Source organism: Palaemon carinicauda, chromosome 29, assembly GCF_036898095.1.
Source record: "Palaemon carinicauda isolate YSFRI2023 chromosome 29, ASM3689809v2, whole genome shotgun sequence".
In the NCBI taxonomy this organism is placed as follows: domain Eukaryota; kingdom Metazoa; phylum Arthropoda; class Malacostraca; order Decapoda; family Palaemonidae; genus Palaemon; species Palaemon carinicauda.
Genome location: NC_090753.1, coordinates 68,737,581 through 68,765,052, shown reverse-complemented (window position 1 = coordinate 68,765,052; position 27,472 = coordinate 68,737,581). Strand labels below are relative to the sequence as shown.

The 27,472-nt window shown below is 39.3% G+C and overlaps 1 protein-coding gene across 1 annotated transcript; it reads right to left on the bottom strand.

The window, feature by feature from the left end:
• Positions 1–1,254: 1,254 nt before the first annotated feature.
• Positions 1,255–26,985, bottom strand: LOC137622219 (G patch domain-containing protein 4-like). Its single transcript, XM_068352703.1, has 5 exons — positions 26,844–26,985; positions 24,363–24,529; positions 23,744–23,842; positions 13,314–13,411; positions 1,255–2,461 (listed from the first exon to the last, which is right to left on the bottom strand). Exons 1-5 carry the CDS (start codon positions 26,899–26,901, stop codon positions 1,339–1,341), a joined length of 1,545 nt encoding a protein of 514 aa, XP_068208804.1. The 5' UTR covers positions 26,902–26,985; the 3' UTR covers positions 1,255–1,338.
• Positions 26,986–27,472: the final 487 nt, after the last annotated feature.

Sequence of the window (27,472 nt, the reverse complement as noted above, 5' to 3'; positions counted from 1 at the left end):
ATAAGGATAGTTGCTAGATTGTTTCAATACTATACTAGAGACAAACAGTAACAGCTGAACTCGGTTGAGTCCCTGGTTAGGCTGGAGGAACGTAGAGAGTAGAGGTCCCCTTTTTTGTTTTGTTTTATTTGTTGATGTCAGCTACCCCCCAAAATTGGGGGAAGTGCCTTGGTATATGTATATGTATGTACTAGAGACAAACATATTGAAAGGAATGAAAACATAACTTATTTTTAGTTTTGGGGGTAAACACCGCACAAAGCAAGTTTATATCTTACCCGTGTATAGTCTCTATTAACACTGGCAACCGTAAAAGGTACATGATGAGGAGTGAACATACATACATACATATACCAAAGGCACTTCCCCCAATTTTGGGGGGTAGCCGACATCAACAAGAAACAAAACAAAAAAGGGGACCTCTACTCTCTACGTTCCTCCAGCCTAACCAGGGACTCAGCCGAGTTCAGCTGGTACTGCTAGGGTGCCACAGCCCAACCTCCCACATTTCCACCACAGATGAAGCTTCATACTGCTGAGTCCCCTACTGCTGCTACCTCCGCGGTCATCTAAGGCACCGGAGGAGTGAACATAATTATTGGTTGTGAGTGTGCAGTTGTTACAATAAAGTTTTTACTTTAATTTTTCTTTTAAAATACTTTCCATACAAAGTTAATTTGATTTTCTATCAACCCTTTTACCCCCAAAGGACGTACTGGTACGTTTCACAAAAGCCATCCCTTTACCCCCATGGACGTACCGGTATGTCCTTGCAAAAAATGCTATACATTTTTTTTTTCATAATTTTGATAATTTTTTGAGAAAATTCAGGCATTTTCCAAGAGAATGAGACCAACCTGGCCTCTCTATGACAAAAATTAAGGCTGTTAGAGCAATTTAAAAAAAATATACTGCAAAATGTGCTGGGAAAAAAATAACCCCTTGGGGGTTAAGGGTTGGAAATTTCCAAATTTCAGGAAATTCTGACCAATGTAAGCTTTAAGGGTGTGCCCAATATTGATATTTACTGCAGTGCTTTCCCGACTTTCATTGTATGGTTCAAGGGTCTGTCTTATCTTAAAACTGACAACTAACAATCAGGAAAATAAAATACTTACTGATTTTCACGTACAGTATACGAACTGAGGTTTCTTCTGTTTGATAGTTGCATCTTCTGAGTCCCATAAAAAGGTTGAAAAAAAATTTAACCATACAGAAAACTTTAGGTTTCAAATCACGAGTCAAATCACACTCTTACGTAGGCAACCTTTTATTGATCGACGGGTCAAAATACAGCAGCTATATTTTAACAAGTAACGAGACTAATGTTTGAAATACCTACTTATCCTGTTTTTCACGCTTACATTTCTTCTTTTTCTTCTTAAAAGATTCATTCCCCAGATCTTCACCAACAGCCAGAGAGCCATTTTCAATTTGACTGGATTCGGATGGGTCTTCTACTACTCCATTGTCGGACCTCGATCTCTTCTTACTTTTCTTCTTTTTACTCGAAACATTCACATCAAAAGGACTCTCATCTCCATCATTATTTTCTTCTTCTGTGAGCTTACCAGCAATCTCCTCTTCCTTATATTTGGACTTTTTCTTTTTCTTCTGTTTAATCTCAACTTCATTCTCATCAGTTTCCAAAGGATTGTTAAGTTTATTTAGACGTTTCCTTTCTTTCTTACTGAGCCTAGATTCACTGGTTTCATTACCATGATTATCTGAGGTAGTGTCTGCGATACAAGGAACATCTTCAGAATTTCCATTTTCACATTCTACGGTTCTTCGTTTCTTTTTCTTTTTATATTTTGCTACATTTAGGTCTACATTTTTCTCTTCAGTTTCTTGTTCGCCATTCAATTTTTCTGTGTTCCCTTCAACATTTGAATGATTTTCTACTTCACCATTACAAATATTTGGAGTAGGTTCATCACTGCAGGAGTTTCTCTCATGGTCAGATAAATTTTCACCATCTCTGGATTTCTTTTTTTTCTTTGGTTTTACCCCATCTGCATTCTCATTTCCGACTGACTGGCCAATGTCATTCATTTTGGACATCAATTTTCTTTCTTTCTTACTTAGTTTACGTCGGTTGGTTTCAACATCGCAATCAACACCAATTGCAATGTCCGGCATATCTTTAACATCGGTACCATTTTCATTTTCCGCGTTATCAATTTTCTTTCTCTTGTTTTTCTTCTCCTTCTTAGAATGCTTTTCAAGCTCAGAACTTTCAATGCAGCTGTCAGCAGCTTCATGTGGAAGAGCATCTTCACCATGATCAGCAACGAAACCTTTTTTCTTCTTGGATTTCTTAACCTTTTCTATACTCAACTTGTCTGCTTCTGTAGAAGGATTGTCCCCAGTTTGCTGCTGCCATTTTGCCATGAGATCCTCTTCTTGTTGCTTGACCCTTGCCAATTTGGCACTCATGGTTAGTCCGTGACGAGCACCCCTGCAAAAATATAGCAGACTTAGAACATATATATCATCTCCTAAATGGTATAATACATACATCACATATATATACCAAGGCACTTCCCCCAATTTTGAGGAGTAGCCGACATTAACAAATGAAACAAAAACAAAAAGGGGACCTCTACTCTCTACGTTCCTCCCAGCCTAACAAGGGACTCAACCAAGTAGGAAATGTAAATGAAAAAAGTCTACCACAGGAGTACAGTGACCAGGAACTAGCAAATAATTTTCTAGTATTTTAAAAAAAAAATAGAAAATATAACTAGGTCATTTACAAATATTCAACATCAGATTAGTGCTACACAAGATACACATAAAATTAACGAGGTTCCGTAATATAACACAAGACAATGTCACCAGGATTATCAAGAGAGCAAAGTAAACAAACTGAACGATTGAACCAATGCCAATAACTGAAGTAACAGGAGAAAGAAACTTTTCAAGTATAGCTGATATAATTACGAGAATAGCAAATACAAGCATCGATGAGTGTAAGTTTCCCAACCCGAGAAAATGCCTGTAGTCACACCGGTTTTGAAAAGTGCTCTAGATTATCAGGAATTTAGCTTGTATAAACCTATTTCAAATCTATCCTTTATTTCAAAAGTGCTAAAAAATGTAATTCTTGAACAACTAATTAGTCACTAAGAAGAAATAGAAGCTTTGATAGACATCCAATCTGCTTACATAAAATTATACTCTACAAAGACAGCTATCTGTTTTGTTGTAAATGATAGGCTGGAAATAATAGATGAAAATAAATGTGTTATTTTAATATTACCTGATTTTAGTGCTTCTTTTGATACAGTTGTACATGAACTGCTACTAAATGATCTACGGTCCATCGGTATTGAAGATCAAGCTTTTGAATACCTAAGAGGCCACCCGATTGACAGAAATTACTCTATGCAAATTGAAAACTCTTATTCATCATATGAACCTTTAAACAGAGGTGTACCTCAGGAGAGTGTACTGGGCCCAATCTTATTCTGTAGCTATACTATTGGTCTGTCAAAAATAGTGCAAAGGTTTGGAGTGAAATTCAAACTATTTACAGATGATACACAATTTTACTTCTCCATAAATGATGTAAGACGACTTTACTGAAACTGTAAACTGAACTCTTGCATGTGTTAGGGAATGGATGACAATCAAACAACTAAACCTAAATGAAAATAAAACTGAGTTTAAGGGGGTTGGAAAGAAAACATGTAAGAAACTCGGGTGATATTCAAATAAACATAAATAAAAACACTGCCCCGATATCTAGTAAAGTTCGTGATCTAGCCGTGTCTGTAACTCGTCTTTCAATGCCCAAATAAATAATGTAGTAAAAATTGCTGGTTATCATCTTAGAATCATTGCTTTTATAAAGAAGTACCTGTTTGAACATTCTGTAGATGAACTTGTGATGAACTCTCATATTACCAAGATTGACTACTGAAACTCCATCTAAGTCGATCTACCAAAAGTCCAATCAATAAATTACAAAGCAAAAAACAGAGGAGCAAGACTGATAAAAGGTGTCCCACGCCGAGAAAGGATCACTCCTATACTATTTGATTTACACTGACTGCCTATGAAAGCGAGAATTGAGTTTAAAATATGTGCAATAACCCATCAAGTTATCAGAACCGGACGTCCAAAATATCTGAGAATAATGTTACATATTATGCAGCCAACAAATCATGTTGACATGAGAATAGTTACAGATGGTTTCAAATTATTGGAACCTGGATATATGTCTACTGTAGGCTCCAGAGCCTTTAAATATGCAGCCCTGACACTATACAATAAGCTCCCACTAGACATCCGAAAGACTGAAGATACTAAGGCTTTCAAGAGGAAACTGAAGACTTTCTTGTTCTCAAAGTGCTTCGATAGTGTGGATTTGACAAACGAGAAATATGCGCTGTGAAATGTTGAATGCTTTGGAACCAACATAATAAAATGACTGTGAAAGTTCTATAGAGAGTAGGATTCCCCTGCTGTATAGGACCAGAAAAGCAGCCCTTGAAGTAAAGTATGAACCATTTTGTGGCTAATCAAAAAAAACTAAATCTAATATGACACAGGGAAACACTGATACGGAAGGTTTTCCATTTATTTACAGTATAAATCAGTGACAAAGGTCTTACCATTAGGAAGACTATAAAAATAAGAAACATCTAGCATGTGGTATAACAAATTAAATTAAACTAAGAAAAGGAAAAGAGCTATGTTTCTCAAAGAATATGCTCATCATAATGCTCCATAACAATAGTTTCCTCATCTACCATTGAGAGGCAATGAAATCATCAAGAGGAATGATCTCTCTTCTTGGTATAAATAATATTAAATTTAAGACCGCGGAGGTAGCAGCAGTAGGGGAGTCAGCATTATGAAGCTTAATCTGTGGTGGAAATGTGGGAAGGTGGGCTGTGGCACCCTAGCAGTACCAGCTGAACTCTGTTGAGTCCCTTGTTAGGCTGAAGGAACGTAGAGAGTAGAGGTCCCCTTTTTGTTTTGTTTCATTGCTGGTGTCGGCTACCCCCCAAAATTGGAGGAAGTGCCTTGGTATATGTATGTATGTATGTAAGAATTTAGGTCAAAAGCCCAATGTTGGCACCTTGGAGGCTATTTAGGACCCATGTGAAACTAGAACGGGGTACCACAGGAGTTAGAAAACTATCAGATAAGATCCAAGAAAGTAGACTGAGGTGGTATGGTCATTTCATGAGAAGAGATGAATAGTATATTGGGAGGAGAGTGATGGAAATGGGGGTACAGGGAACGAGAAGGAGAGGGAGACCAAAGCGAAGGTGGATGGACTATATCAAGGATGACCTTCGATTACAGGGATTAACTGGTGGTGAAGTGTGTGACAAAGGTAGATGGACAAAGCTGACCAGAAACATCGACCCCACACAAAAGTGGGAAAAGATGTAGACAAAGAAGAAGTGAAACTAGAACGGGGCACTCTGTAGAGAGCATACCTTCACCTATATCATGTTGTACACCACAAGATAGGCAAATGAATTATGGCCATTTGGTATTAGTTTCATACAAATCGGATACAAATTGACCACGATACTGTATAGCAAAGACATTTTTTACCTTTTTGTTACCTTGACCTTGAACCAAATACAATTTTAAGTGCCATTTTGAGGAATTCAAACCTACGCAGGAGGCAGTTAACCCTTTTACCCCCAGGCTCTTTGGAAATTTCCAACCCTTAACCCCCAGGGGGTTTTTTCCCAGCACATTTTGCAGTATATTTTTTTTAAAAATCTCTAACAGCCTTAATTTTTGTCATAGAGGTGTCAGGTTGGTCTCATTCTCTTGGAAAATGCCTGAATTTTCACAAAAAATTGTCAAAAATATGAAAAAAAAAATTTTATAGCATTTTTTTGCAAGGACGTACCGGTACGTCCATGGGGGTAAAGGGATGGGTTTTGTGAAACGTACCAGTACGTCCTTTGGGGGTAAAAGGGTTAATGATAAAATTGTGTCCTTGAGAAAGACAATGGGACTGGAGGTGGATAAGGACGACTTCAATAATCTTCTCGAGGAACAATGCGAGCAGCAGATGACTGAGGAGCTGTTGGGAGCAGCAACAACATGTTGTGGAGAACATTTCATCTGAGGAGTAAGAGGGACAAACTCTTCATTTGAGTGAAATTAGCTGAAGTTAAAAATGTGGGAAACCCTGCAAAAATTTTTGAGAAACACATCACCCAGATAAGGCTTCGGCAGAGCAAGCTGCGAATCTATTATACCAGTAAAGCAGTTTCTTATTTTCATGTCATTTTAAAGGAAGGGCAAAATCAGTCATCCCTAGATAAGTTCCATGTGAAAGTTGAACTTATGAGTGTACAAAAAGAGGACCAAGTGTCTGGAAAGCATAAATTAAGCGCTTCCGTTGGCGTTAGTGAAAATTGCTCCAGAGAGAACACACAATATCTTAGCAGAAGTTCTCATGAAGGAAGATTCTCCCTCCAGTACTTAGGTAAATTTCTCCTCCTCCACTCTTGTCTTCCTCACTTCAGCCTTGATTCTACTCAAGGGTAAAGTGCGAGGTAATGTGTTAATTATTTCCAGTTCATTATTGTGCATTATTCATGTGCATTCTTTTCTGATATTTTGTCATTACCATCACAAAACCTTGATATTTGAGTGTACAGTATATGCGTGTTTATGGAATGTGGAATACATCAAATGAATTTACTTTATTTATGAGAAAAACTGTTTTAAGACATGACCATTTTAGGCTGCGAATTCGCTTCCCGACCAAATTACTCTTAACCCTAAGTGCTACTGTAGTCATATAATGCTGGTTGGAAGTACAAACTTCACAAATGGAGGACTGAGTGAATTAACATACTGTTGTTAAATAGATTCCTCTAAAACCACACTGCAGGTGGTAAGATGTCATAATAATATGGCAGTACCTGGCAGTTTAAAATTGCTAAATATCATGGACCATTCATAGATACTAAGCAAGTTTCTGTCTCAATACATTTGATTCACAATACAGTACTTGGTAATAAACTTTTAGGTAACGACTGAAACTTAGAAAGTAATAATAATAACAACACAGCCTGGGGCTGTATTATTCTATGATGCTAGTAGTGCATTCACATGATTAATTAGTGCATGTCAGGCAACATCATTGCCAGAGCTCGACAGGGAAAGGCAGAAAGCACCAACGGTATCTGAAACGAGAACACCACGGACAGACTACCTATCTGCCATGTTCGTAGTTTGGGCAAAGTACGACAACACTGGTAGGCACACTATTCGAGAAAACATGTTTACTGTATGACATTGGGGTGTTTATTTTTTGGTTTTGTATATAACAAATGTTATAAATGGCTATAATATCTCTAATAAAGATTGTGTAATGAGTTTGGGTCCATTCCCCTGTGCTTTGTCTTAATTTTGTTTCATAGCCATCTTGCCGATCATGTAAATTTGTTACATGAGTTTCCCTTGCAGTTCTTATAAACTTATAAAGTGTAGCAATTACAATGTTTCAGTGCCATTTTCTATATTTCCATTTTAATCTTGCTGCTCGCCATGGCAACTTTATTAAAGTGCAATGGACTGGAACAACCTAACCTTTGAACCTAAAGTTTGACCGAGTTGAGTGCGAATGAGTAGATCTAGGTTTTCAACTTTGCCTGCCAGTCTCCGCTCGGTGAATGAATAAAGCGAGCTAAGCTAGATCTGGCAGCAATGTCTGTTGCAAGATCCATGCCTCTACGTTTTACACTCTATATCCTCGCAGTTCACTGATGCACCCAATTATCGTCTGGCAGCTACGTTTGCATGCCGAGAACTATCTGCTTGCGTGGAGGCACTATCAAACTCTTTACAGTATATGTAGTATACTATACTTCCTTATTGGTTATGAAGTTAAGAGCATTACTTTATTCATTGAAGTCAAAACTAGAATCCAGGGTCAGTTTCTGACTTCTGTGATATCTTGCTAAAAATGTGCTGATAAAATACGGCCCCCTTCTATAGCACCTTCCATATATTGCAAAACTGAATTCTAAGATAGGTGGATTTGGGATAAATTTCCTTCCTTCATACAAATGGTGGAGTGCTGCTGTTTAACTAACTAAAAATAAATATCCCAAGATTGGAGATGAGCTGGCTTCATTGTTTTACAGTTAAGTTTACTACTATTAACCCTTTTACCCCCAAAGGACATACTGGTACGTTTCACAAAAGCCATCCCTTTACCCCCATGGACGTACCAGTACGTCCTTGCAAAAAAAATGCTATACATTTTTTTTTTTCATATTTTTGATAATTTTTTTTGAGAAAATTCAGGCATTTTCCAAGAGAATGAGACCAACCTGACCTTTCTATGACAAAAATTAAGGCTGTTAGAGCAATTTGAAAAATATATACTGCAAAATGTGCTGGGAAAAAAATAACCCCCTGGGGTTAAGGGTTGGAAATTTCCAAATAGCCTGGGGGTAAAAGGGTTAAATACCTGTATACTGTACTGGTTTTAGCAAGATGTTTCTGACAAATAGTTAATTCTCTTCTTGCGCTCGATGTAAAAATTGGAACTCTGATGACCACCACAGAACTATTTTTGACATGCCATCTAGCAGTACAATAGCATTATCTAAATCGTGAAATTCCTGTCATACACCTTCAATTTAACCATCTTAACCCTTTTACCCCCAGGCTATTTTGAAATTTCCAACCCTTAACCCCCAGGGGGTTATTTTTTTCCCCAGCACATTTTGCAGTATATTTTTTTTAAATTGCTCTAACAGCCTTAATTTTTGTCATAAAGAGGTCAGGTTGGTCTCATTCTCTTGGAAAATGTCTGAATTTTCTCAAAAAAATTATCAAAAATATGAAAAATTTTATAGCATTTTTTTGCAAGGACGTACCGGTACATCCATGGGGGTAAAGGGATGGCTTTTGTGAAACGTACCAGTACGTCCTTTGGGGGTAAAAGGGTTAAATTATTTTGCAGTTTGCCCTGTTGACGCATCACTATGGTTATCTTCAGACACAAGGTCAGTCACTGATATTCAAGACCATGGGTGCATAATCATTTATACGCAAGCAATCTATCACACTTCAACTAAAATTGACCTGGGAATTAACACTAGTTATAGGCAGGTCAACAAATGGCAAAGTCCATGACTGGATCTGAATTGTGTAGGTTTGCCAGTGTTGAGGATGCTAATACAGTTGGCCCTCGTTAATCATGGATTCTTGCTCCGCGGTTTCGATTTTTTGTGGCTAAGAACAATGCAATACCTATTAACCCTTTTACCCCCAAAGGACGTACTGGTACGTTTCACAAAACCATCCCTTTACCCCCATGGACGTACCGGTACGACCTTGCAAAAAAAATGCGATAAAATTTTTTTATTTCATATTTTTGATAATTTTTTGAAAAAATTCAGGCATTTTCCAAGAGAATGAGACCAACCTGACCTCTCTATGACAAAAATTAAGGCTGTTAGAGCAATTTAAAAAAAATATATTGCAAAATGTGCTGGGAAAAAAATAACCCCCTGGGGGTAAAAGGATTAAATAAAAACTCTCTAAAAATCGCAATAAAATTCAAGCAGGGCGATGATTTCAAATATCCTGCTCTCCTTTACACTGGGAGCACTGCGCGCCACAACTCATCTCTATTCCCAGCTGGTCCTAGCTCTCTCTGAACAGTGTAAGTAACAATCTCCTGTTAATGATCTAACAGATTCCTTTTGCATCTGTTAAATTGTCTCCCCATTAAGAGTCTCATCAATTCAACAATATCATCAGAGAAACATTTTTATCAAAAGATAAATAATGAGGGCATACAACAACATGTGGGAGGTTGGGCTGTGGCACCCTAGCAGTACCAGCTGAACTCGGCTGAGTCCCTGGTTAGGCTGGAGGAACGTAGAGTAGAGGTCCCCTTTTTTGTTTTGTTTCTTGTTGATGTCGGCTACCCCCCAAAATTGGGGGAAGTGCCTTTGGTATATGTATGTATGTATGTATGTACAACATCATTTCTAGAGACCAATTCTAACTGCAGTAGCTTGAAGAGTAGTAGCCTATTTAAACTGAACGGTTTATGCAGTATGTTATGACCAAAATTCACCAGTTTCATGTAATATGTTATAGTATACTATGATTTCATTGTTTTAATAGCTTTAATGTATGCTTTCTAACTTTAGTAGGTGACCTGATGTAAATAGAAAACCCAATGGATTATTGGAATAAAGGTTATTATTATTATTAGTCGATGTCTCACAGGATGTAGATACAGGAGAGGAGGTTCCTAGCCCCCTCGTCCCGTCCCTTTTAGTCGCCTCTTACGACACGCAGGGATAACGTTGGCGCTATTCTTGTTTTTATACCCCGCGGCCACAGGTGATGAATGCAAGAGTTGATGGGAGAAGTACGAGAGGAAGGCCAAGGTTTGGGTGGATGGATGGAGTGAAGGAAGCTCTGGGTGATAGAAGGATAGATGTGAGCGAGGCAAGAGAGCGTGCTAGAAATAGGAATGAATGGCGAGCGATTGTGACGCAGTTCCGGTAGACTCTGCTGCTGCCTCCGATGCCTTAGATGACCGCGGAGGTAGCAGCAGTAGGGGATTCAGCATTATGAAGCTTCATCTGTGGTGGATAATGTGGGAGGGTGGGCTGTGACACCCTAGCAGTACCAGCTGAACTCGGTTGAGTCCCTTGTTCGGCTGGGAGGAACCTAGAGAGTAGAGGTCCCCTTTTTGTTTTTGTTTCTTTGTTGATGTCGGCTACCCCCCAAAATTGGGGGAAGTGCCTTGGTATATGGATGGATGGATTATTATTAGTATCCTAATAGGGGGTTATATTGTATGGAGTTCTGTAGCTCACATCTTGATCTCACTTCCAAAAAGTCTGATAGAGACAGAGGTCAAAGATCAACATACAAAGGATGTGCTTGTCTTCACTTTCATGAGAATGACAAACTTAAGATATGTCTTTAATAATATCCATTCATATGTCAAAAGATTAAATGGATTCTCAAATCAAATTTATAGATCTCATCTTTATCATCTACACTCAAATTGCATTTAGGTTGATAGAATAGATTTCTGACCTGTTTATTTTTTTGGGGTTATATCTATAGAGTTCAAATGTTAATGGGTTGCAGACGAGGACCATCATGAATCTCAATATTGACTTTGAAAGTGAACTTCAATCCTAGTATTGGTACTCCCTCTCGAAAATCAGAACATTAAAAAGAAGGAATTAGAGAGATTTGAAAGTAAGATAATGGAAACCAAAATAATTATGTGGAGTTAAAGGATTTACAGATGCAATAGGAAAACAAAATATGCCACTGTCCTATGAAATTAAAGATGAAGAGACTGATAGTAAGATATGAAAAAAGCTGATAAGATATGGAGGAAGTCTGAAGTAATAACGAGAAATAAAAAAATAATGCACTTTAACCCTTTTACCCCCAGGCTTTTTGGAAATTTCCAACCCTTAACCCCCAAGGGGTTACTTTTTTCCCAGCACATTTTGGTGTATATTTCTTTTAAATTGCTCTAACAGCTTATGTGATATCCTAAAGGACAACCTTAAGGGTACTCACACCAGAAATTAGAATTCTGGAAACCTTTAGTTTAATTCTCTGGGAATATCCACTGGGGTCATATATACCCTTAGGAAGCCACTAAAGGAACCTTCCATCAGGACAACATGGCCTGAGCCCAAAAATACATAATGTACCTGCACATTTGAATTTAACACATGCATTGTACTGACAATTTACAGGGATATAATATTTACAAGTACTGTAATTTACTTATGACCACCGTAAATGTTTTCACGTCACTTTTTCCTTTCATGGAAATAGCAAAACAAATTAATAAGTTGGGCAGCTGGACCAGATGAGTCCTATGAGAATAGATGAAATATACAAGTCCGAAAATAATGCAACCACAAGAACTTTTAGTAATTACAATACACCTTGCAATGCACAGTTAACCCTTTTACCCCTAGGCTCTTTGGAAATTTCCAATCCTTAACCCCCAAGGGGTTATTTTTTCCCCAGCACATTTTGCAGTATATTTTTTTTAAATTGCTCTTACAGCCTTAATATTTGTCATAGAGAGGTCAGGTTGGTCTCATTCTCTTGGAAAATGCCTGAATTTTTATAGAATTTTTTTTGCAAGGACGTACCGGTACGTCTATGGGGGTAAAGGGATGAGTTTTGTGAAACGTACCAGTACGTCCTTTGGGGGTAAAAGGGTTAATGTTATACTGCCAAATTAATAAATTATCTGCTTTTTAAATGAAATTCAAGCTTTACACAAATCATGTTGAGTGCAATACAATACAATGAGGTAATAACTTGAAAGTTCCCCGCAATGCATTTCAGTGGTTTGCGTACAACAGCCTTTATAGGGCAAATGGTTATACTGAAATGATACCTCAGTAGGGCAAATTGTTACATTGAAATAACTACAGTACTTGCAGTGTGCATGACCTTTTAAAATGGCTACCAAAATATTCTTAACTACTTGCAAGCATTGACTGCAGGGCCTTGAAAAATACAAAATTTCCTACCTGGAAAATTTGAAATTCCCTTTAAGGTTTGGTTTCTAATGTCATGCGGTCAGTGATGAGTGAAATTAAGGTAATAGAGGTATGAAAGAATAAATGTAGTAAACATTAACCCTTTTACCCCCAAAGGACGTACTGGTACGTTTCACAAAACTCATCCCTTTACCCCCATGGACGTACTGGTACGTCCTTGCAAAAAAATGCTATAAAATTTTTTTTTTCATATTTTCTATATTTTTTTGAAAAAATTCAGGCATTTTCCAAGAGAATGAGACCAACCTGACCTCTCTATGACAAAAATTAAGGCTGTTAGAGCAATTAAAAAAAAATATACTGCAAAATGTGCTGGGAAAAAAATAACCTCCTGGGGGTTAAGGGTTGGAAATTTCCAAAGAGCCTGGGGGTAAAAGGGTTAAAATGGCTACCAAAATATTCTTAACTACTTGCAAGCATTGACTGCAGGGTCTTGAAAAATACGAAATTTCCTACCTGGAAAATTTGAAATTCCCTTTAAGGTTTGGTTTCTAATGTCATGCGGTCAGTGATGAGTGAAATTAAGGGAATAGAGGTATGAAAGAATAAATGTAGTAAACATTAGATCAGTACATGTATTCTTTCATAGCACTTTTACCTTATTTTCATTCACCATGACATTAGAAACCAAACCTTATTGGGAATTTTGAATTCCCCTTTCAGCCAGTAATAAAATAATAGGATTTCCATACCTGTATGAAGTATATTCAAAAGGGCCATATGGGAACTTACTTGTGAGCAGTCTTTCCTCCACATATCTTAAATAGCTCGTCATAAGATAACTTAAGGGACATGTCCTCCTCTTCTTCTATATTCTCCTCTACACCTGCCTGAAAAAAAATTAACTCTAATATTTTAAAAGTTATAACTAAAATAAAACGTCTTGTAGGAACACCATATTCACAGTTTACAATGAAAAAACAATTATAGTACTGATAAAATCTGAAGTGAATCCAATATTAACAATAAAAAATATTGTAAATAAAGTACTATGTCTAAAACCTACCAATACATCAGATAAATGATAGATATTAGCATTAACGTAGCGATAAACTTGTGTGTGTAATGCAAAAGATTTGTACAGCACCATACATTCGGGTAAAAATGTTATTTTGATTATAAAATAAGTTTTTGAATATACTTACCCGGTGATTATATAGCTGCAACTCTGTTGCTCGACAGACAACTCTACGGAAAAAACTCGCCAGCGATCGCTACACAGGTTGCGGGTGTGCCCAACAGCGCCATCTGTCGACCAGATACCCAGCTCTCAATGTAAACAAAGACTCAATTTTCTCCTCGTCCCACTGCGTCTCTATTGGGGAGGAAGGGAGGGTCATTTAATTTATAATCACCGGGTAAGTATATTTAAAAATTTATTTTATGATCAAAATAACATTTTTCAATATTTAACTTAGCCGGTGATTATATAGCAGATTCACACCCAGGATGGTGGGTAGAGACCAGTAATATATGTTTACACTTTTATGAGCTAAGAGTTTTTTATTTCATTTTAGAAGTTATCAAAATAACAAAAACAAAATAAATAGGTACCTGGTAAGGAAGTCGACTTGAACAATTACTCTGCCTTTTAAGTACGTCTTCCTTACGGAGCCTCGCGATCCTCTTAGGATGCTGATCGACCCCTAGGATCTGAAGTATTGAGGGTTGCAACCCATACAACAGGACCTCATCAAACCCCTAATCTAGGCGCTCTCAAGAAATGACTTTGACCACCCGCCAAATCAACAGGATGCGAAAGGCTTCTTAGCCTTCCGGACAACCCATAAAAAAAAAACAACACTTCAAGAGACAGATTAAAAGGATAAGGAATTAGGGAATTGTAGTGGTTGAGCCCTCACCCACTACTGCACTCGCTGCTACAAATGGTCCCAGTGTGTAGCAGTTCTTGAAAAGAGACTGGACATCTTTCAAGTAAAATGACGCGAACACTGACTTGCTTCTCCAATAGGTTGCGTCCATTATACTTTGCAGAGATATATTTTGCTTAAAGGCCACGGAAGTTGTTACAGCTCTAACTTCGTGCGTCTTCACCTTAAGCAAAGTTCGGTCTTCCTCACTCAGATGTGAATGAGCTTCTCGTATTAACAATCTGATAAAGTCTGACCAAGCATTCTTTGACATAGGCAAGGATGGTTTCTTAACTGAACACCATAAAGCTTCAGATTGGCCTCGTAAAGGTTTAGTACGCTTTAAACAGAACTTAAGAGCTCTAACAGGGCATAAGACTCTTTCTAGTTCATTGCCTACGATCTCCGATAAGCTGGGGATATCGAAAGATTTAGGCCAAGGCCGAGAAGGCAGCTCATTTTTGGCTAGAAAACCAAGTTGCAGCGAACAAGTGGCTTTTTCTGACGAAAATCCGATGTTCTTGCTGAAGGCATGAATCTCACTGACTCTTTTAGCCGAGGCTAAACATACCAGGAAAAGAGTCTTAAGAGTGAGATCTTTCAGGGAGGCTGATTGTAACGGCTCCAACCTGTCTGACATGAAGAATCTTAGTACCACGTCTAAATTCCATCCAGGGGTAGCCAAACGACGCTCCTTGGTGGTCTCAAAAGACTTAAGGAGGTCTTGCAGATCTTTATGTTTGGAAAGATCTAAGCCTCTATGCCGGAAGACCGATGCCAACATGCTTCTGTAGCCCTTGATAGTGGGAGCTGAAAGGGATCGTCCTTTTCTCAGGTATAAGAGAAAAACAGCTATTTGAGCTACAGAGGTACTGGTCGAGGATACAGAAACTGACTTGCACCAGTCTCGGAAGACTTCCCACTTCGATTGGTAGACTATAATGGAAGACGCTCTCCTTGCTCTAGCAATCGCACTGGCTGCTTCCTTCGAAAAGCCTCTAGCTCTCGAGAGTCTTTCGATAGTCTGAAGGCAGTCAGACGAAGAGCGTGGAGGCTTTGGAGTACCTTCTTTACGTGTGGCTGACGTAGAAGGTCTACCCTTAGAGGAAGACTACTGGGAACGTCTACTAACCATCGCAGTATCTCGGTGAACCATTCTCTCGCGGGCCAGAGGGAAGCAACTAACGTCAACCTTGTCCCTTCGTGAGAGGCGAACTTCTGCAGTACCTTGTTGACAATCTTGAACGGTGGGAATGCGTAGAGATCCAGATGTGACCAATCTAGGAGGAAAGCATCTATATGTATTGCTGCTGGGTCCGGGACTGGAGAGCAATAGATTGGAAGCCTCTTGGTCAGCGAGGCTGCAAAGAGATCTATGGATGGTTTACCCTAAGTGGCCCAAAGTCTCTTGCACACATCCTTGTGGAGGGTCCATTCGGTTGGAATTACTTGCCCTTTCCGACTGAGACAATCTGCTATGACGTTCAAGTCGCCTTGGATGAACCTCGTTACTAGGGAGATGTCTTGACCTTTTGACCAGATGAGCAGGTCCCTTGCGATCTCGTACAACGTCAGTGAGTGGGTACCTCCTTGTTTGGAGATGTACGCCAAGGCCGTGGTGTTGTCCGAGTTAACTTCCACCACTTTGCCTCGAAGGAGAGACTTGAAGCTTTTCAAGGCCAGATGTACTGCCAACAGCTCCTTGCAGTTGATATGCATGCTCCTCTGACTCGAGTTCCACAGTCCTGAGCATTCCCGACCGTCTAGTGTCGCGCCCCAGCCCACGTCCGATGCGTCCGAGAAGAGAACGTGGTTGGGAGTCTGAACAGCCAGGGGAAGACCCTCTCTTAGGTTGATATTGTCCTTCCACCAAGTCAGACAAGACTTTATCTTTTCGGAAACCGGGATCGAGACCGCTTCTAGCGTCTTGTCCTTTTTCCAGTGAAAAGCTAGATGGTATGAAGAGGACGGAGGTGTAGTTTCCCTAGTGACACAAATTGTTCCACGGATGACAGCGTCCCTACCAGACTCATCCACAGCCTGACTGAGCAGCGTTCCTTCTTCAGCATCTTCTGGATGGATAGCAGGGCTTGATCTATTCTGGGGGTTGATCGTCTTGTTGTTCAGCAACGTCCTCATCAGAGGGTTCCTCATCCGAAAACTGATGAGGAAACGGCAACGGAGTGGGCAACGTCTGGCTCGCTGAGTCCGGTCGCACTGGTGCATGCGTGACGGAGCCGGACGCAACATCATGGAACTGCTGCACAGTCTGTGAACTGTCAACAACCATGGGTGCGCGAGGAAGCACAGCGTCAACCCGAGACTGTCTAGACCGTCTGGGTTGTGCAGTCAACACCCTACCGGGTTGCTGAGGTTGACGCACTGCGTCAAAACAAGTCACCTCTGCTGGTTGTTGAACGTCCTGAACGTCAACAACCACCTCCGAGCGTCGCTTAACGACAACGTGCGGCTGGCAACCCACACTGGGTCGCATTGGTGGAGGAACCACCTCAACTGGCAGACGCGAGTAGGTTACCTCAGCGTCAACAGGGCGCACAACCGACCGGTTGGAAGGTTGTTGGCCAGAAAGTTCGGTAGCAACCTTCTCCGCATTAAAGTCCTCTATCAAGAACGCAAGCTTGGACTGCATGTCTTGCAGCAAAGCCCATTTAGGGTCTACGGGAGCAGGTGCGGCCACAGACGGGGTTAGCGACTGAGGCGGTACCGCTTTCCATCCCTGAAAGCCTTGTTTATGCATGACATAATTGTACAGCAAAACTTCAAAGGCTCGAAAACAGCTGTGAAGTTGACCTGTAAAAAACTTGGAGCGTCTCCTGGCCAGGCGCCAGGGAGAGTCTACGAGATTTGAGAAGTCTATCTGGGCAGAGGCATGAACTCCCAAGCCGAGAACTTCTCTCGTGTCATATCAGACTCTCGCTCTATAAGCCAGTTTAAAAGAAGGGAAAGCAAAGGCTGTATCCCCCAAACTCCTCCTGGTGAAAAACCAGTCGCCTAGCCAACGTAAAGCTCTCTAGGAGAGCGAGAGAGCACTAGCTTAAAAACAACGGCTTCGAAGTAGCTAGGCCTAGTGTAAGCTCTGACGTTTAGGCGAACGAGGAGCAGCAGTTACAAAAAGATCCGGACAAAGATCCTTAAAAAAAATCATCATGATTTAATTAAAGACCATAGGGGGCTAAGCAGCTTTAGGCTCCTCTCCATCTGACAGAGTCCTCAAGGGAATATCAGTAGGAGGGGGAACAGCAACTTCCTCATCTACAGGAACCTTGTCGGATAAAAGCTGAGTCTCAAGCAAGGGAGAGACCTACTGTGGTGGCAATGCTTTACAAGCAGAGTCCACACTCACTGGTGCATTAGTAGCGGACCAGAACGCAACGTCATGTAACTGCTTGACAGACTGTGAACTGTCAACAACTGAACTGTCAACCACAACAGGTGCGTGAGGACGCACAGCGTCCACTCGAGACTGCTTTGACTACCTAGACTGAGCAGTCAAAACAACTCTAGAATGCGGAGGTTGACGCACAGCGTCAAAACAAGTCAACTCCGATTGTTAGTGAACGTCTTGAACGTCAACAGGAGCATCAGCAAGTGGCCTAACGTCCAAATGCGGCTGAAAAACCACACGAGACCGCATCGAGTGTGGTTCTAAACAACCTGACTGACGTGACTTAGCTACGCCAACGTCAACAGTAAGCACAAAGGAACGTTAGGTTGGCTGAAAGCCAGGATATCGATGAGATAAACGGCTAGACTCAACGGACTAATCGGCAGAATAGTCTTCCATAAGGGAGGCAAGCATATACTGCATGTCTTGCCATACAACCCATTAAGGATCAACGGAAATGGTTGTGGTAAGAGACGAGGGTAACGTCTGTGACCGCAACACTTTGCCAACAAAAAAGACTCTCGGAGTCTGTGTTACGCTTTTGTTAGGCGGCGAGCAGTTATCCGATGACTGCATAGGGTCAGAGCTGTCCTAATGGCTGTAACCAGGACGCTGGACCTGTCCTGAAAGGACTGACTTTCGCTTAAGGGCTTCGAAACCTTGTTACAGGTTTCTTATGCGAAAAGCCTTCGGATGACGAGGAGAAACAACGTCTCTCTCGTCTTATGGTAGGGGAGATCTTGGTAAGATACACCCGATACCATAGAGGGAAAACGTCTGTTCATTGATCAAAGCCTCTCGAACCTATAAGTCGTTTGACATTACTTCTCCCCTGGGCTTGGGAGCATGCAAGAGGTCCCGGACTAGGTGAACGACAGGCACGAACAGACGAACCCTCGGACGCAACACTGTAACACTTTGCGCATATCACTTTATCACTTCGATTTTCTGTTTTGCACTTATATCACTGAAATCGAAACTTTTACTGATTTCTACCTGAAACACGCAATTCTACCCTTCATTAAAAGGTAGTAATTGCGAAATCAGTCGTTTAATGCAAGCTCATTAATACCAGCAAAAAACAGAAAACATATTTTAAGATAAAAAAATCAGTGGCTGGGAAAGAGACTAAACACTAGTTCCTATAAACTACGTTTTCAATCTCTCACCGCACATAGCCTGGGGACGAGAATAAAAAACTAAAAACGTTTTATCCTTCCTCCCCGTACAGAGACTAGGGACGAGAGTAACTCGAGAACAACGTTACCCGCTTGAACGGAACGTTTTCTCTCCTCTCTCTCCCTCCGTCTCTATCTCTCTCTCTCTTTCTCTCTTGATTTCGCACCTAAGAGAAGAGCCCAATTATATTTCGTCAAAAAAACATGTTATTTGACTAAAGGAAAAAAAACTGAAAGGTTTTTCAATTAAAAAGTTCCTTTAAAATAGAATTTAAAACATTAAAGCTAAGAAAGAATGAACAAAACGTCAGAATCGATTTACTCTTACTGCAAAGTGAAACCGTGATACACTCTCTCTCTATCGTAACGATAGAGCGCATGTTGAACGTCCTGAACGTCAACAACTGCGTAGCATAAATAAACTAAACGTTAGTTCATCTTTGAAAACAGTACGAAGACTATCAAAGAAATTCTTTCATATTACATTTAAAAAGTTTTAAATCCTTAGCTCTTTAAAAGCTAATTACGATATAAAGGGCTCAACGTTGATTAACTTCGGTTTCCAAGTTAGGACCGCCTAATCTCAGGAAAGGTCGCATATAAACAAAACATTAAAATTTATTTTTATATGTTTATAATAAATGGAAAGTTAATCGAAGAGGCCTAATAAAGGCGGAGAGATATAAAATATATAGAGGAAAATCTATAATTAATTTATAACGTGATAAGATAATTACTAAAAGCCTAAACACACTTCCGTCTAAGGGAAGGGTCGGCCATTTAAAAGTGAAAGAAAGTCCATACTCTCTTTGTCACCATAATTAAATCTATCCAAAACGAGTTCAAGATTTAAGATGAAGATAAAACACCTGCATTGCGAAAGCTCAAAACTAGAATATAGTACTTCACCAATTAGATGTGAAAACTCCAGTTTAGCAACAGCGAGTAAAGTACGTCTTGTCGACACCTCGACAGAGAGAAAATTGAGTCTGTTTACATTGAGAGCTGGGTATCTGGTCGACAGATGGCGCTGTTGGGCACACCCGCAACCTGTGTAGCGATAGCTGGCGAGTTTTTTCCGTAGAGTTGTCTGTCGAGCAACAGAGTTGCAGCTATATAATCACCGGCTAAGTTAAATATTGAAAAATGCAATTTTACACAATTGTTATCAACAGTTTGAGTGCCATTGGATATATTCTTCATCTGGATATTTCTACTCTCTTTGGTGCCACTGGCTATATCTTACGTCCGGTTACTACTAGTTTATCGGGACAGGGCGATATCTTTCTTATTTATAGCCCAATCATTTTTCCTTATGGGGAAGATGTGCTTTACTATGATCCGATATACCATAATATGAAGTTATTTTATATTTTCTAAGTTAAGCCCAAGAAGGGGGTCTGGGGGCTGGCCCCCGCTTAGGGGTTGTGACCTGGGAACTACTAGGTTCAGTTAGGTTGGGTTTGTGGGGGTTGTACGATAGCGATAGTGGTTGGGGGGTCACATGGGGGTCTTAGCCCTCCCCCCCCTCCTAAATTTCTTATTCCTGATCTAGATATTAATCTCTGGCACCGTCGATCAATTAGTTCATTATGCATGTTGCATAAGATTTTTCATAACTCTGACCATCCTTTACATTCAGATCTCCCTGGACAATTCTATCCTGTTCGTAATACTAGGCAGGCAGTTAATTCTAATAGCCAGGCCTTCTCCATCATAAGACTCAATACTACGCAGTACTCTAGAAGTTTTATTCCAGCTGTTACCAAGTTGTGGAATGATCTTCCTAACCGGGTTGTTGAATCAGTAGAACTTCAAAAGTTCAAAGTTGGAGCAAATGCTTTTTTGTTGACCAGACGGACATGAGTCTTTTTATAGTTTATATATAACATTTTTGTTGTTGACGTTGTTAATAGTTTATATATGATATATCTCTTTTGACATTACTTTTTTTAGAATGATTTATTGTTAATTTATTCTCTTCAGTTATTTATTTCCTTATTTCCTTTCCTCACTGGGCTATTTTTCCCTATTGGAGCCCCTGGGCTTATAGCGTCTTGCTTTTCCAATTAGGGTTGTAGCTTGGATAGTAATAATAATAATAATAATAAAAGGCCTATTTCTTAATAATTTCTGTGTAAAAACAAGTTCAGTAAAATATCCTTCAAAAATATCTGAGGCTTCAAGTGGCAATCTCTTTTTAGTGCAGAGTTGACACTTAAGAAATGACCCACAATAAAATCTCTATCTTGCCTCAATGTCTTCAACACTTACAAAATAGACTTCAAGTATGATACTCGACGGATGCAGTATATCCTTGCTAATCCAGCAAAATTAGGAGTACAGTAAACTCTTTCATAATTTGGCACAAATTGGGGGTACAGTATACCCTGTAATAATCTGGCACAAATTGGGGGTAGAGAATACCCTCGCTAATTATTATTATTATTACTATCCAAGCTACAACCCTAGTTTGAAAAGCAAGATGCTATAAGCCCAGGGGCCCCAATAGGGAAAAATAGACCAGTGAGGAAAGGAAATAAGGAAATGAATAAATGAAGAGAACAAATTAACAATAAATCATTCTAAAAAAGGCAGCAACGTCAAAACAGATATGTCATATATAAACTATTAACAACGTCAAAAACAAATATGTCATATATAAACTATAAAAAGACTCATGTCACCCTGGTCAAAAAAAAACCATTTGCTCCAACTTTGAACTTTTGAAGTTCTACTCATTCAACTACCCGATTCGTCACAATTGAAGGTACAGTATATCCTTTAACACGTGGCACAAATGAGGGGTAGAGTGTAACACACTAAATTCAGCACAAATGAGAGGGTACAATGAACCTTCATAAATCATACATGAATTGGGGGGATACAGTATACCTTCATTAACCTATAAAAAATGGGGGTACAATATACCCTCACTAATCCAACATAAACAGGGAGGTAAAGTATACACAATATGTTCCAGCAAAAATGGGGGTACAGTATACATTCACGAAGTCTGCATACATTAAGAGAGAACCTTTCAAGATAAGCCGAATTACAGTAGGATATTTCTCCCATGGGATGACGGCAGCTCCCAACAAAATTCATTACTTGAATGAAACAGGGATTGAATCATGCACATATCGAAATGGCATCATAGCCTGTATGTGCAGTGAAATCAGTGATGTCAACATGCAGTGGGACATCTACCACGTTAATGTGCATAGGGGTGACATTTATAACATCAGTACATAAAAGGAAGGTGGTTCATGTAGACATGGCCGGTAGAGTACACTGAGGTACTATGATACACGTAGTCGACGCAGGTTTAAAGGTCGCTCATAGAATGGCAGAGACAAGGGACAATGACACTGCCAAAGCAAGCCGGACAATGCCCTAGAGACTGATCATATATTATATGATCAGCACCCAAGCCTCCTCTCCACCCAAGCTAGGACCAGGGAGGGCCAGGCAGTGGCTGCTGATGATTCAGCAGATAGACCTATGGGCTCCCCAAACCCCCAACCTTAGTTCACAAGAATGGTAAGGTTGCAGACGCTAATGGCACTAACGAGTCTGAGCAGAACTCGAAACCACCGTCTGGCAACCACTAGTCAGACGATGCCAATCAGGCTACAACAAAGTTAATGCATTATTGAATACAGTAATATCTTTATCATTATGAAACATGTTTGGAAGGGAATGACATGATCGTGCTCTGAGGAATCTGACAAAAATTGTGAAGCTTGTGTTGTGGACACCCCTGAGAACGTTCACACATCAGAAAAGGATATATTTAAGGAGAATCCTTACGAGAAGAACAATGCTGAAAACCCAAAGAAGCCATATAATTTCATTATACATGTATGAGTATGAGTATGAGGCAAACTAGACTTGTATGTACAATTAGGGGATTCAACACGGTTGCCTCAGTACGGGGGAAACGGCAGTCTCAACTCGAGTGTAGCGTTCTCGGGTGAGAACGAATGAAGACTTTCACCGGAGACATCTCCTAAAGCGAAAAATTCTGATGGAACTTCTGACACAAAGGATACATATGAAATCACAAAAAAGATCCATACAGAACACATCAAAAATATTTGGCAATCCAGATTGCGAAGTCGTGATCGTACAGCGGTGAGAGGAGAGATCCTCCTCTTGACTTGCCAAGGAGAGAAATGAAGCTTGCCTCACAGCAGCTCATAGCATTTCCAAGCAAAGAAGTTGCTTAGTAGACTACTATATTTTATAGATGTCAGTTAGGAACCCTCTTCTTTCTGGTCGCTGAGAATCGACATAGGAATCAACCCATATAAATGACTTAAGTTTGTATCCGTGTGGGAATAGCTGTGAATTATGAACTTCTAACTAAATTAAGATTGAACCCAGGCCTGTCAATGGAAAAAACAAAGGTAATGCTAAAAGATCCCTTCTCTCTAAAGTCCTAGGTTTAATACCAAAAGGAGTTTTAAACTTATTTAAGTCCTAGGTTTAATACCAAAAGGAGTTTTAAACTTATTTATACTGTACACATGATTGAATGTTGATTCTATGCTTATACAACTTTTTACGTTACCAAATTATAAAAAAAATAAAAATACTGTCTTTCTAATATATGACCTAGGAACTAAGAGTTATCAACGTTATCCAATCATCTGAAAAATATATGATACTGGTACTTGTAATAATCCATAGAAATTATCTTACCTTGACAAAACTTGAATACTGACTTGATTTTGCACTAGCAAATGGTATAACTTTCTTGGTGTTCTGCACTCCTTTTCTTTCAACTTTTACAGAGCCATCCTGAAAAATAATTTTCTGAGGTTAATAAAGAGATTTTATATTCATATCTGAGAGGAAATCCCAGTACCCTTCATTAACCCTTTCACCCCCAGGCTATATGGAAATTTCCAACCCTTATCCCCCAGGGGGTTATTTTTCTCCCAGCACATTTTGCAGTATATTTATTTTCAAATTGCTCTAAAAGCCTTAATTTTTGTCATAGAGAGGTCAGGTTGGTCTCATTCTCTTGGAAAATGCCTGAATTTTCTCAAAATATTATCAAAAATATGAAAAGAAAAATTTTTATGGAATTTTTTTGCAAGACGTACCGGTACGTCCATGGGGGTAGAGGGATGGCTTTTATGAAACGTACCTGTACGTCCTTAGGGGGTAAAAGGGTTAAGACAAGATACAGTATCTGAAATAATAATTCCTTCAATAAATATATAAATGAAGCAAAAATGCAGGACATAAATTAAAAAAAAAAATGACTTCCATATGTATACAAAAGAAAAAATTAATTTCAATGAAACAAACATACCTCAGATTGTGCTACCATGATGTTACTAGCAGTTTTATTGTAAACATGATCCCACCACTGGTTCTTGAATTCTTTGCCGACATCGTGACCAAGACCAATACCACTAAAATTCCCATTCACTTTGATGGCTTTCGCTATCCCATCCTCTTCCCGACCAAGACCCTTACCTGGAATGAAATTGTAAGCATGTTATGGCTGAAAGAGATTTCCCGTTTTTTTTTAATAAACTTACACAAGCCTAGACATGGCTAGGCCTGAGACTCCTCATCATCTCCTCCTATGCCTATTGACGCAAAGGACCTTGGTTACATTCCGCCAGTCGTCTCTATCTTGAGCTTTTAAATTAATCCTTCTCCATTCATCATCTCCTACTTCGCACTTCATAGTCCTCAGCCACGTAGGCCTGGGTCTTCCAACTCTTCTAGTGCCTTGTGGAGCCCAACTGAATGTTTGGTGAACTAATCTCTCTTGGGGAGTGCCTGAGACTATTCTAACAAATTTAAGGTACACTGCTCTACAAAATACTCAAAGTTTAACTTCTCCCATGGCTCTGTAGACAATAACAAGCTAATCTTTTAAGGGTATTCTACAAACTTTAATATCTGAAAACCTATTTCTATGAGGAATTGCTATTTTACCTACATACAAATCTAAGTCTGTTTGTCAAATCACAATTTTACAGTATTGAAATACTTTAAATTCTTGCATTAACCAGTAAAATTATCTTCTTTTTATCATCAGGGATGGTACGATTTAGTTGTGCAAGTGATTTTACACCTGTGAAAGTTAACTCAAAGAACAGTATTCCAAAGCTGAAAATATGGTCAGATAAAGCCTCGTTTAATTAAATACGGTTAGGTTAGGATGCAGCCCTGTATCTATTTTCCTTCACCCTACAACATTGATGACTGACAAGCCTTTTATCTTGTATTAGAAAAATTATGGGATGGCGAGATTCATCGCTAAAGGAGACCTTGAGAGCAATGCCAAGTGAAGAGAACATTTGGCGATAATTGAAATACGTATGTGAATAATCAATCAGGTAAGGCTGTTTGAGCATCCTTAGATCAGTGGACAAAGATCGGGTCAGGAATATAAAAGGAAGGTTCAATCCCATTTTACTAAATCAGAGATATGGCCTAACCTAACATACTGTACAACCACAAAATCTTATCTAGATCGGAGTGTCGTTATTGAGAGTAGGGGGCTTAATAAAGACCCATGATATCCTCTATTAGGACTTGTTGGCAGCTTTGCCAAATAGTGGTGTATAACGATGGGAAACGATACATTTCACAATCAAATGTCTCCATGCATAAGAGGTCAAAATTAATTAAAGACTCAAACATACATAATTGAGTAAAGCTCTTCAAACACATTTTGGAGCGTTTGTATATCAAAGGCCAGTTCCTTCCGTCTGTATAGAAAATAAACGCCAACTAACCTAAACTTCCCCCACCTTACCTGACCTATAAGCTGTGTCCTTACCTTCCCTTACCTAACATGGGGGGACTAAAGCCCCCTGTAAACCCCCTAGCACTGCCATATTCTTAGTCTGCCGTCATCATACACAGAGGTGGCCGCTATCGTACATACACCCTAACTATTTTTCTACCCTATAACTTAACCTTGCAAACTAATAATACATGAAGTTAGGTTAGGTTAGATGGGTAACCTTTAGTGGTATTCTTTTGTCCGTTTTATTTGTAAATTTTCTTTTAAAGTCTATCCCAACGAACTACAAAGACTCCAAATGACCCAAGATGCAATGATCTAATTTACCGTCAATGAATGTATCTACGAGACGGGCAAATACACGGGTAAAAAGATATGCCCTACAAACCCTTTGTAGGTAAGGATACGGCTCCTAGGTTAGGTTCGGTGGGGAACCTTAAGTTAGGTGGTGTTCTTTTGTCCTTTTCCCTTATAAAATGAACTTTTTGGTGTCCCAACGATCTACAAAGGCTCATGGTATTTTGGGTCATTTAGATTGATTGACTGATTGATAGAAAACCTTAAATCAATCAATCAATCTAAAAACCAGGATGCCATGATCTCATTTATCGTCCATCAAAGTATCTACGAAACGAACACGGTCAAATATATGGGTAAAATGTAGTTTTTTTCCCTATAGTCAATTTCTTTTAGCGATGCAGATTTGCACCGACTCGCAGCGGTGCCCATTTAGCTCGGAAAAGTGTCCTGATCGCCGATTGGTTGGACGAGATCATTTCAACCAATCAGCGATGAGGAAACTTTTCCGAGCCAAGAGGGCACCGCTGCGAGTCGGTGCAAATATGCTTCGATAAAAGAAATAGACTATAGGTACATTGCCCTGTAATACAGTACAAGAATACCAAGATATGGCCTACACTCATACCCCAATCTAGCCTGGTAAAATTGGCCACCTTCACATTATCTGAGGCGAAGTTTCTTGTAAATAAAGTTATTATTGGACAAGAAAAACCTATTTCATATCACCTTCAGCCCATCCGTATTTTTCTAGCATAGATTTTCCAAAATTTGAGAAGGAACTCATGCTATTTGCGGGAGCAGACGAGACCAGGTGGGAGGCAGAGGGTGACAGTAGTAGTAATGAGAAGGGTGAGACTTTAGAACGGCTCTCACCCTCACTCGATGTATCAGGGTTGCCAGGTTTTCCAAATGATAAAAGGCCAACGTCTAATTAACTGCAGGTTTAAAAGGCCAACTTAATAGTAGAAAAAAAGGCCGAAAAAATATAGCATTTAAGCTAACCCATTTAAAAAAAGGCTAAATTTAGGGATCTAGCACGAAAAGAAGCCAAACTGGCAACCCTGCGATGTATTTTGTTCCTGGTAGTTTGTTTCAAATTAATTCAAAATTACAATAAACGAAGAAATTAGTTTTTCTTGTAATTTTAAATTACGTGGATTATAATCAAAATAAAAAATAGGCTTTAATTAATATTTCTAGGGTAATTTTAATTCACACATCACAAAACTACTGATTTTTTTTTTCGATTTCTCTATTAAAAAAGGAAAAATATACATTCAAATTAATTCAAAATTACAATAAACGAAAATATGAGTTTTTCTTGTAATTTTAAATTACGTGGATTAAAATCACAA